Below are 12,574 nucleotides of genomic sequence, written 5' to 3'. Positions count from 1 at the left end.
GAGAGTAGAGCCAAGAAATGTATCAATGTCAACCTCACAACATTTATACTGTATTTTAATTGGAATGCCACAGAGACTTTAGTTGGGGAGGCAGGGTGACAGGTGAAATGTAAATAATAATTTATTTTAAAAGCATCTCCTTCGGTCATACTAGTAACGAAACTGACTGACAGACTTCTTTCTCAAGCTAACTGGCAAAAATGTTCCACTGGCATGATATTTTAGGAAGCTGACTGTGAGATGCATGTGTACTTCACAAACAAAATAAAAAAATATTTATTTTCCATGAAGGCAGAGAAATTAACTCCAAAACAAAAGATAAACTTTTCACAGTACAAAAACACATCTATTTAACCATAATTCTAATCAGAATATAATTGCAAAAGTCTTTCACCAATAAAATGGTCTTTAAGAACAAAAGCCAAACACAATGAAGAAAGCCAAGTTGAGACAAAGAAGCAAAAAAGTCAAAACCAGAAAATCAAATACTAGACTTTCCATGAGCATTTGGTTAATTCTGTATCTCGACTCAGACAAGGCAACTGACACTGCTGCATTGTCATTCGTTAACTCATATTAGGAGACGGTTCCTAGCCGCTAGGCAAGGTCCAATAGCAACTCTACCTGCTTGCATTGGATCTGAATGTGAGGATTGGACACAGAAATAAAATGAAAAAGAATTAACAACTCTTTCTAATCTATATACACTCACCTAAAAGATTATTAGGAACACCATACTAATACGGTGTTTGACCCCCTTTCGCCTTCAGAAATGCCTTAATTCTACGTGGCATTGATTCAACAAGGTGCTGAAAGCATTCTTTAGAAATGTTGGCCCATATTGATAGGATAGCATCTTGCAGTTGATGGAGATTTGTGGGATGCACATCCAGGGCACGAAGCTCCCGTTCCACCACATCCCAAAGATGCTCTATTGGGTTGAGATCTGGTGACTGTGGGGGCCATTTTAGTACAGTGAACTCATTGTCATGTTCAAGAAACCAATTTGAAATGATTCGAGCTTTGTGACATGGTGCATTATCCTGCTGGAAGTAGCCATCAGAGGATGGGTACATGGTGGTCATGAAGGAATGGACATGGTCAGAAACAATGCTCAGGTAGCCTGTGGCATTTAAACGATGCCCAAATGACACTAAGGGGCCTAAAGTGTGCCAAGAAAACATCCCCCACACCATTACACCACCACCACCAGCCTGCACAGTGGTAACAAGGCATGATGGATCCATGTTCTCATTCTGTTTACGGCAAATTCTGACTCTACCATTTAAATGTCTCAACAGAAATCGAGACTCATCAGACCAGGCAACATTTTTCCAGTCTTCAACTGTCCAATTTTGGTGAGCTTGTGCAAATTGTAGCCTCTTTTTCCTATTTGTAGTGGAGATGAGTGGTACCCGGTGGGGTCTTCTGCTGTTGTAGCCCATCCGCCTCAAGGTTGTGCGTGTTGTGGCTTCACAAATGCTTTGCTGCATACCTCGGTTGTAACGAGTGGTTATTTCAGTCAAAGTTGCTCTTCTGTCAGCTTGAATCAGTCGGCCCATTCTCCTCTGACCTCTAGCATCAACAAGTTATTTTCGCCCACAGGACTGCCGCATACTGGATGTTTTTCCCTTTTCACACCATTCTTTGTAAACCCTAGAAATGGTTGTGCGTGAAAATCCCAGTAACTGAGCAGATTGTGAAATACTCAGACCGGTCCTTCTGGCACCAACAACCATGCCACGCTCAAAATTGCTTAAATCACCTTTCTTTCCCATTCTGACATTCAGTTTGGAGTTCAGGAGATTGTCTTGACCAGGACCACACCCCTAAATGCATTGAAGCAACTGCCATGTGATTGATTGATTGGTTGATTAGATAATTGCATTAATGAGAAATTGAACAGGTGTTCCTAATAATCCTTTAGGTGAGTGTATATAAAAGCCAAATACCACTGACTCACTCATCACGAAATATCCCGAACCATGAGGACTTGGGACTTGAAATTTGGAATGTAGGTTACCCTTGGCCCATAGGTGGTCGCTAAGAAATGGTTTTAAAAAATTTGTGGTCCAAGCGCGAAATTTCTTATAGTTTTTTACACCCGTTTGTATGTCTGTTCGCTTTTCACGAGAGAACTACTTAACAGATTTAGATCAGCTTTTTTTCTATAATTTGCTTGAACATTCTGTTGATTTTGCGACTTTCTCATTGCGCTAAGTATCACAGTTTGCTTGCGGTACCAATTTATTTGTGCGAATCCGAGAGAGACTCATTGGGCTGCGGGGAGGGGGGTGGGGCCCTCCTCACTCACACTTGCTTGCCCTTAGTTAGAGTTGGCTGGCGGGCTTTGGTGGGCGTGGCTCTCTATGTTGTGTGCACGCTCTGTCTTGCTTGCCCTTAGTTACAGTTGTCGGGCGGGGCTCTGTGAGTTGGCGATCGTGACTCTCTGTCTTGCGTGCAGTGTAAAGTCAACGTGGCTCAGAGGTGCATGTGGACTTTTGCACAGACGAAAGCGACTGAGGCTGTGTGTGGTGAGCTGTTGCATGCCTTGAGAGCGACGCTGAACTCGGGAGGACGGTTACAGTTGGTGTGCGTGGCTCCGTCGTGCGTATCCCATGACGCGGTAGGAGGGTTAGAGTTGCCGGACGGGGCTCTGTCGAGCGTATCCCATGGTCTTAGAGTTGGCGGGCAGAGCTCTGTCTTGCTTGCACTCCCTGTCTTGCGTGCCCTAAGTGTCTTGCTTGTGCTCAGTGTTTTGCGTGCCCTTAGTGATCACTATAGATGCAAAAAACATTTTAAACTGACTAGACAAGTTTCCCCATTATGAAAAAAACATAATCTGTTGTACACTTTGCAAAGTAATGTGATTGAGCATCTTGATTTTAATAACTGTTTGCAAAGGCTGGCATTTTTTTCTGATACTACAGTAAATAAATTCAGGAAAACTCCAAAATAAGACAGAGCTTGTTGCCCTGGTGTAGTAGGAAATTCACTGTTGGTGTTTTCCACTTCTACTTTTTCATTTTGTACAGGCTGATAAAGAGGAGGTAGCTCACTCAGAACAATCCCTGAACCTCAGCTTCTATGATGTGAGAATGGCTGTATGAATAGCAAGCAGAACAATGCACACAGTGCTTCACTAGCAGCAAGAGCCAAACAGGTAGTGAGGACTGGAACTAGCAAGAAGAGGAAGAAGAGCCATGACAAAATCAGGTAAAACAAAATGATAATTTAATTGCTGCAACAGTAGAGACAAAGAAAGGGAAGTGCACAGTAGTACACTCCCTGGTAGGGACACCCTTACTCACTGCTGGATGCCACACATTTCAAGTGTGCCCCTGAAGGTAAGATCTAAAGCTGTTATATTTCACCCTGCCAGGGAATGTATTTTTCTTCTGCATTATTTAAGGTTCACTGCAGAGACTTCTGGGGAGTGTAGTGTTTGCTGAAATCCCTGTGGGAATGATGGTGATAGTGATGGTGAAGTTATTTTTTGTGGGTTGGAGTGGCATTATGAAGGAATTACTTTATAAAGGCCTACAACTCCTCAGTCAAGTGAACTTGGAGTTGGGAGTATAGGAGAGACAAGGGCTCATCTGACGAGGTGGCCAGCGTTTTTGGGCTGAGGTGCACAGAGAGGTAGGAAGGAAAATATTATTATATTATCTAAATGCAATGTTAGAGAAATAAGAAAACCCAGGCACATAGTTTTGTTATTTTGTACTTTGTTTTTGTATTCTTTTCTCCTTTTCTTTCTCCCATCTTTCTGTAATCGCTTTGTTTGTTATTAACTTACTTTTTCAAACCTTTATCTTGTGTTCCAAGTACAGTGTGGGTTCTACACCACAATGTCCATAAGATAGAAAAGTGATAAAGTAAAAACAAGCAAATAACACAACACTGGCAATAAAAAACAGGAAAGTGTACTCATGAGACACTAAGCAACAAGAAGAAAATCCAAAAATACAGGCAAAATATCAAAACACTAAAGCCTAGGGCGTTAAGTCTTACCATAAGCCTAACTTGGAAAATACCTTTAAACACTGCAGCAGTTAATCCAGCCTGTAAACTGTAATTTGTTTATAGTCACATGCCCTCTACTATGCAAACATTTCAAGGAACTTAAACAATCAACACTCTGATTGGACGAAGAAAAATTTACCCATACATCCAATATTTTAATGCTGCTGTCATCTCAGGAACAAATATGAGTTTTCCTGTAAGATCTAACTAGTTTCAAAAGTTTGAGATGAATGTTAATAAGGAGCAAAGTTGGCTCTAATGGGTGCCATGCCAATCAAGCTAACCAAGTAGAGGAAGCAAATATAAAAAAAGATTAAATATTTATGGAGTGTGAAACAACCATGGAACTGTAAGGTGCATATCTATGGAGGACTATTTCGGACAAAATTAAATAAATAAATGCGCAAATAAATAAAAGTATTGTGAAATGTGAGCATAAATAAATAAATGTAGCATGAAATGAAGCATTAATAAATAAATTTGTCATGAAATTAGAGCATAAATAAATAAATGTATCATGAAATGAAGCCTTAATAAATAAATGTATCATGAAATGAGAAATATGTTTTTCGTTGCTTATTTATTTATTTCATTTTGTCCGTAACATTCTTGCAAACCATGATGAAATACGACTTGAAATAAAACTGTCACTTTCACTCGTCAAAGTTGAAAGGGTGGGCTGTAACACGTCCTCTAGTTACTGATTGGTGAATCGATAGCACAAAAATTAATTAGAAAAATGCTTACTACTGCCGATGAAATGGATTCTGGCAAATATTTCGAATACTTTGTCAGTGATCAGAGCTGTAGAGTTGTTTGAAAAAGTAGCTGCGAATATGCACCTGACTTTATACTCGTAAAACAAGGGTCAAATACTCCGTTCAAAATATGAGTTGGAGCTGCTTTGGGCATTCCATGTCAAAGCAGCTTACCGTATATCAAACTGGCTCATTCGCCTTGTGATTGTCTTCTCCGATACACCATATAGATCTGCAATCTGTTGTACTTTTAAACCGCGTAACAGAAGGTGTTCTATTGACTCAGCTGGAATGTCAAAGGATAGAAGTCCAGAGCAGGGAACTGTGTCACCTGAACTGGAGTGTAGTAGAGTCCGTTCCACCTGTTCTTCGATAATTTCAAAAATAGTTTAATCTACTGTATATCGGGGGTCTAAAAGGGCCAACATTGTAATTTCTTCCGATAAATCTTCAATTCTCTCTCTGAAATACATAATATCTTCGGCAGAATCCATTTCATCGGCAGTAGTAAGCATTTTTTGAATTAATTCTTGTACTACGATTCACCAATCAGTAACTAGAGGGCGTGTTAGGGCCCACCCTCTCAACTTTGACGAGTGAAAGTGACAGTCAAGTTATTTCAAGTCGTATTTCATGACACATTTATTTATTTATGCTTTTATTTCATGACATATTTATTTATTTAGGCTCTCATTTCATGACACATTTATTTATTTATGCTCACATTTCACAGTACTTTTATTTATTTACACATTTATTTATTTATTTTATTATGTCCAAAATATTCCTCCATACATATCTGCTTAGGGATACACAAAGACAAAGTGCACCCTGAGGAATATTTTAAGAAATCAACAAAGATGGTGGCGCAGTGGGTAGCGCTGCTGCCTTGCAGTTAGAAGATTCGGGTTTGCATGTTCTCCCCGTGTCTGCGTGGGTTTCCTCCAGGTGCTCCAGTTTCCTCCCACAGTGCAAAGACATGCAGGTTTGGTGCATTGGCAATCCTAAATTGTCCCTAGTGTGTGCTTGGTGTATGTGTGTATGTGTTCGCCATGTGGTGGGATGGCGCCCTGCCCGGGGTTTGTTTTCTGCCTTGCACCCTGTGTTGGTTGGGATTGGCTCCAGCAGACCCTGTGACCCTGTAGTTAGGATATATGGATGAATGGAGGAAAATCCACTTTACAGCATTCTAGCTGCGTTTTTTTTTTTTACATTTACATTTTTTTACATTTTTTACAAGCCCACACATTGGAATGAACTGATAGAGTTAAGATAAACTTGCATCTCTTTGCCATCAAGAATGGTTCAGTCCTAACATTATTTAGCAATTTCACAGATGACAAAATGTTTAGAAAATGTATCTGCTCAAGATATTAATATTGAGGATAAGGAGTTACCAAATGTTGGGAGGGCATACCTGCAGGTTTTCAGGATCAAGAAGAGAACAACCAGTATCCAATGTCTTCTTAGCCTGCGTACAAAATTACAAAATGTTAGAAGAAGAATATAATTGTAAACTTTTTAAAGATTTTCAGGTAAAGATTCTGATTTATTTATTATATTAATATGATTTTTGCCTAAGTTTAAATTAAATGCAGGGTCAAAATGATCTTCAGCTACTTACTGATGAACATCTAATGGCATAGAATCCTCCACAGAGTTGTGGAACCATATCTCCGTTTAGCACCCCTAAGAATTCTTTTGCTGCTTCCGAATAGAACTGCAGCTCTGTAAGAACCTGAACCTATGCAAGGAACAGAAAAGAAGAGAACTCGAGTAGAAAAGAGTGGACATCTGAATGAACAAACAATGAAAAGTGGAATGAACATGTATGAAAGATGCACACGAGTATTATATGTATAATTCATCAGCTGGAGCAAGAGCTTTCTTTCTTTTGAATATAATTTAGACTTCAGATAACTAAACATAATTACAGTTGTAAAACTTCTCATTACTTCACTATCGATTGCAGTTTGGAAACCTATAATTTCAATAAAATGAAATCTTATGAATGCATATGCTTATGAAAGGCTGTGCTCATTATGAAAATATTGGTATGGTTTAGGCTAGATATGTGCAACCTTGGAGAAAATGAACAAGGTGTTGCTCATATTCAGTAAATGCCTATAATATCTCATTGAGGTTCTACTGATGTACCTTCAACAGCCTGTTCTCCACATTTTTCTGGGGATCACGGCACACTGAAGTCACAAAATAGTGCTGAATTACCAACAAAGGCAAAACCTGAAAAAAGCAATGTGTTGGAACATTGGAGTAGCAGGGAAAAAATCTTCAGGTTAGCTTTCACTGCTGAATCACTTTGAATATTTCCAGATCATTACCATTAGGTTGTATCCAGCAGAATGAAGCCGATGTATCACAAAGGAAAGGCATCCCACAGTGCGTCGAATATCTGTTCTGTATGGGTCGGAGAACAAGTCCACTCCTGGGATCAATTCCAGCACATCCCAACCATAACCCACCATGTAGTAAGAATAGGCCCAGTCAGGCCTAGGGTGGGGGATTGAACTTCTCAGAAGGGCCTATGAGGATCAGAAACGTAAAATCAAACTCCAAAACTCCCTTACAGAGCACATTGCATACTCTATCTGCATTCTAGATTAAACTTCAACTCTTCTAATACAATGGATAGTTGGGAAAATTAACCTTTTAAGGTCATTAGATCAATTATATGTCACATACTGAAATGGGAGGTTAAAACCAACCCCAGTAGAAAAGGGCATGTTTATTTCTTATGACAGAGCTAAAAAATTAGGAATAACTTGAAAAAGAATGATGTCCTTTTATAAAATTGTGATTGAAAGGCACTGTCTGAAATGGTTAAAACACTTCAATGAAAGACAGAGGGAGCTGTCCACCACTTAAGCTACACAATCTATTCCATCTGCATCCAATAAAATGTTTGACTCCAACCACTTAGCTAGAACAGAATAGTTTGGCTTAAATGGAACACCTAACCAAGGGAATTGACTGTTGGCTTAAGCTAAAGTCATCGCCACCTTTTTTCAGAACACAATCCAGAGGTATTTTAACCAAGTACTGTACAAATGTTGGGAGCTGATGTCCGACACAAAGTTTGTTCCTGTGTTGTGTCCACTGTTGACCCAAATTAGGCTCTGGCCCATTATAAACTTGTTTTGTATTAAACAAGTCTGAAAATGAATGGCTGGACGGATGGACAGTAGTGCCTCTGCTAACTCACATTCTTAGTGAGTTCTTTGATAGGACTGATACTCTCTGAGTGGAATTTGCATATTACTCCTCATGGAACTTTGTCTACTTTACACATTTCAAAGATGTACATTGTGGTGATATGAAGGAATATGCATGTGTTTGAATGTTCTAATCAGCTCTGCTAAGAACAGCAGTAGTTCAGTTGTGTGTTAGCGGTTGACAAATAAAGCCTATGTAATGGCACACGCTTACAAATTATAAAACTGCATAAACATTCAATTGCCAACAAAATCATGACTGGTGATCATGCAGGAGAAGTCATATTCCTTCTGCGTATTAAGTTAGATACTGATGATACTTCAGCAAGTAGATTACCGTTCATCATGTATAGATGACAATTTCCAATAGTTTTTGAACAGAGTTTTGACTGGTTTGGAATATATACATGAACTATCGAGATGGGGTTGGTCCGCCATTGGCGACCAGGGGGGCACACTACCCTAGTGTGTATATTTATATATATATATATATATATATATATATATATATATATATATATATATATATATATATACAGTATACATATATATATACTGTATATCAATATATATATATAGTCATGCATGTGCATCAGAGGGTCACCATCCAGGTCCTTCCCAGGTATGTAATACCTCCATGGGCTGAGAGGGCATGCCGCAACTGTGTTATCTGCGTTTGCCTCCATATTAATGAGAAACTGCCCAGTGAGGGCAAATGACTCACTTGTTGATGAGAGAGCAGGAGAAGTAGAGTTCCTTCAAACAATTAATAAGAAACCTTACTAGAAGCCTTGATAGGCAGCATTTTTTTGTTAGATCACCAGAGGGTGACATTTCTGTTTGCAATCATGCCATCGACCTCAGTTATCATTATTACTGCCTCATATAACCACAATATACATACACACTTATGATTGACTGCACAGCAACCTTACAACTTGCGGATAGAAACAGTCCCTGAATCTATTGGTTGGAGTGCCAATTCTCCCGCGCCAGATGAAAGAATCAGACAAAGCCACTGTGCAGAACTTTAAATACAATATACTATTATAGGCAGTAAGTGCTGTAAAATCCATGAAGTTGGGTGCTGGTTCTGTGCCACGTTCACCACACTGTAAATAGTTTTAATGAAAGCGGAAGCCAGAGCGATAATGTGACCTTTGTATGCCGATGATCATGGTTGTTTAATGTGTGATTGGTTATAACCTCTGTTCTTTTCTGTCCTAGAGCTAAGGCTAGTAAGAGTCCAAATGCATGATGCAACAATGGAGTCAGTAACACAATGCATAAAAGATGGGAAAACATAAATTCATACAACCAAAAATTGAAGAAAACTCTAGCTACTCCTTCTCCCATACATAATGGTTGGGTGATTCATTCACTGATTCCTTGCCAAAACTCACAGTCCCAAAGTTATAATACTGCTTTACAATGTTATGAACACCACACAAGGAAGTGAGTTTTATCTTGGAAGTGACCAGATTGGATGATGAGGAAACCGAGGTAGCAAAAGGAGCTGGGAAGTACATAGTCTTTTAAACAGGAAGAAGGTAGGGAAATTGTAACAATAAAACCTGATCATCTAAGTTCAAGGCACAAAACCAAAGCAAAATTCAAATAAACAAACATATGGTCCTCATAGTTCCTCATAGAACTCATTCCATTCTCATATAGGACAATACTGAGAAGTCATGTGCCACTGTGATGTGTGACCACATAGCTAACAAAGACTCCATTCCAACAAATAAAATGGAAGCTGCCATTGAGAAATACCATAAAAACCCATCCAGGATGACACCAAGGCGATATCCTTATAAAACATGGTAAGGAAATCCAAAACTGAAATAAACAGCTCTTTTGAATGCCAACATAAAGATTCATCACATACATCTTTGATCCCACCTCTCTTATTCCAGATCAGGATTAGGAAATTGTGGGGCTTCCTTGGAGCTGCATCTAACAACTGGGTTTTTTTTTTACAATTAAGTCAAGGAGCATTTAGCAGTCTCTGGATCATATGTCTCATTGAGCATGTGTGGGAGTCCATTATTCTCTTCTGGAGTCTATCTGCTGCTCTCTATTACCCCAGGGGAACTAATCTGCCTTAATCCCTGTCTTCCAACCATTCTCACTTGCTACAGAGTTCCCAGAGGACTACCTTTCTGTGCATTACGTACAAAACAAATTATCTCTCTCTTTCTACACTGGCAAAAAGAGCATTTCAAAAACCATAGTCTCACATAAGGGTGTCTTAACATTTCCTTAACAAATACATTCCTACTCATTATTTTTTAACTTTTCACCTATACAAAATTTTCTTACCATCCATAACAAATTATATTTTATTTTGCATATACCAAGCAACTATGTTTACAGAATGAAAACAACAAAAGGACTACAAAGACAGATTGCTCTTTGTGATTAAAATAGTTTCGTTTAAATGCTAGAAGTTTATTTTACAATGCACAGAAAAGCACATACCTTGAAGAGCATAGATGACAAAATACAGCAATCTACTTGAAAGCTCACATTGGAAGTCACAATGTATCTACGGAGAAAAGAAAGCAATAAGGGGAGAGAAGTCTGGATTAAAGCACTTATACCATACAACACCATTTTCAAACTCTCTTAATCCTGAGCAGGGCTGCCGAGGAATAAGGTATTGAAAACTAAAGTTGCTCACAGTTAAAAGTTCTTGGAACCTCTCATTAATTAGACGTCATTTAAATAAGAAAAGTATTATAATTAGCAAAGAGTTTAGGAAGCACACTACACATCAGATACAAATGACACTGCCCTGGTGGTAAAGCAGAATTAGAAAATACGGGATTTAATTCCAGTACTTTAAGTGTTATTTTTCAAGAATGTTGATCTTTGTACTTTTGATTGAATTTTGTTTTGCAAGTTGTGGTATGAATTTAAGCATGATAAAACTTAATTTTAAAATATGCAGTACATTTGATGCCTGAATGACGAAATCCAGGAAGTTACTGTGTCTATAGAAAGTATTTGCCCTCTTAGATGTATCATATTTTATTATTATTTTACAATATTGAATCACAGAGGATTTTATTTAACTTCTAACACGGTACAACACCCTAGTACTACTACTGACATTGATCAAAAGATAAAAGATTCTTTAATGTCAAAATGAAAACAGATATCTGCTAAGTGATCCAAATCAACTACAAAAAAAACAAAACACAAAAAAACAAATATGAATACTTTGTGATCAATAGTTTGTGCTTTATATTTATTGCAGAGTAAAGACCCCTGTATCTGGAGGGTCCAAATAGTGGGGAGTCAGTGTCATGACCTAACCCACATAATGAAGACAAAAGAATACCCCAGCAACTCTGTTAAGACATTGCCTACTGGATCATTATACCAGGACACTGCTGTATAGGTAATTGCATACAGTATATGATAAATAATTAACTTTATTAAAACTTGTAATAATGTAAAGAAATGTATTAGAAAGTAACAGTTTAATTATCAACAGTAACTCTGTTAATGTAAATGCAGTGCTGTCCTCACAGTTGTGACAAGTCAGACTACTTGTGATGAAGAAATGCCATCTGGGCAGATATCCATATCCGTTCCCAAGCCTGCAGGTTCCACATCATTCATTTGATTGTTGCTATCTCGATGACTGTCATTATCATCAAAATATTTATCTTGCAACCAGTCTAGTAGTTACAAAACATCAGCAGCTTTTTACCTTTTCCACAACAACATTACAACAGACTATTTATAAAATTATTTTTCACAAGATGTTGCCATGAAATAAAAATGTATGGCTGCCCACATGATACACCTTAATTCATCCTTCGTGTTCAAAGTGTTAAAAGTTGATTCAAAAGCACAAGTCAATAAATATCCCTTGGTGTCCAGTTAAATCAATCATTAAGAAATGGAAAGAGAGAGCTGTAAATTTGCCCAGAGTAGACCATCTGCAAAAACTGAGAGTTTGTGCAAGATAAATAGTGACAGAGGCCATGAAGAGATGGATGATAACTCTGAAGTTGTTACAAGCTACAAATGACATCACAACTAGAGTTTCCTAGAAGGCAAATGTGGACTCTGAAGCCAGTTGGAAGAACATTCTATAATCTGCTAACAGAATAAACACCATGTTTGAACGCTGCACATTATCAAAAACACACCATCTTCACCATTAGGCATGGTGGTGGCAGCATCATTCTGTGGGGATGCTCCCCTATAGCACACCCTGAAAGGCTAGTGAGGGTAAATAATAAAATAAATGCAGCAAAATACAGGGAAATGCCAGAGGAAAACCTGATGTAATCTGATAGAAAGCTGCACATTGAGCGAACATTTGTTTTCCAGCAAGACAACAACCCCAAATATAAAGCCAAACCTACACATGAGTGGCTTTAAAACAACAATATTAAAGTCCTGGAGGGGCCGAGTCAGATTAAGGATTTCAATCCAACTGAGAATTTGAATCCTAACTTTGAAAGAGCTGTTCACTCACAATCCTCATGCAACTTGACAGAGCTTGACAGTTTCATGAACATGAATGGAGATTGCAGT

At 38.4% G+C, this 12,574-nt stretch overlaps 1 protein-coding gene across 1 annotated transcript in view; it reads right to left on the bottom strand.

Moving 5' to 3' along the window:
- cfap54 (cilia and flagella associated protein 54) overlaps positions 1 to 12,574 on the bottom strand; it is a 199,772-nt gene that overhangs the window by 67,021 nt on the left and 120,177 nt on the right. The window contains exons 45-49 of the mRNA XM_039760566.1: positions 10,499 to 10,565; positions 7,127 to 7,327; positions 6,942 to 7,028; positions 6,409 to 6,528; positions 6,202 to 6,255 (exon numbers count right to left, since the gene is read on the bottom strand). Coding sequence (XP_039616500.1) covers positions 6,202 to 6,255; positions 6,409 to 6,528; positions 6,942 to 7,028; positions 7,127 to 7,327; positions 10,499 to 10,565 — 529 coding nt within the window. The remainder of the gene's footprint in view (positions 1 to 6,201; positions 6,256 to 6,408; positions 6,529 to 6,941; positions 7,029 to 7,126; positions 7,328 to 10,498; positions 10,566 to 12,574) is intronic.

This window comes from Polypterus senegalus, chromosome 8 (assembly GCF_016835505.1).
Source record: "Polypterus senegalus isolate Bchr_013 chromosome 8, ASM1683550v1, whole genome shotgun sequence".
In the NCBI taxonomy this organism is placed as follows: domain Eukaryota; kingdom Metazoa; phylum Chordata; class Cladistia; order Polypteriformes; family Polypteridae; genus Polypterus; species Polypterus senegalus.
This window is presented reverse-complemented; position numbering and strand designations above follow the sequence as displayed.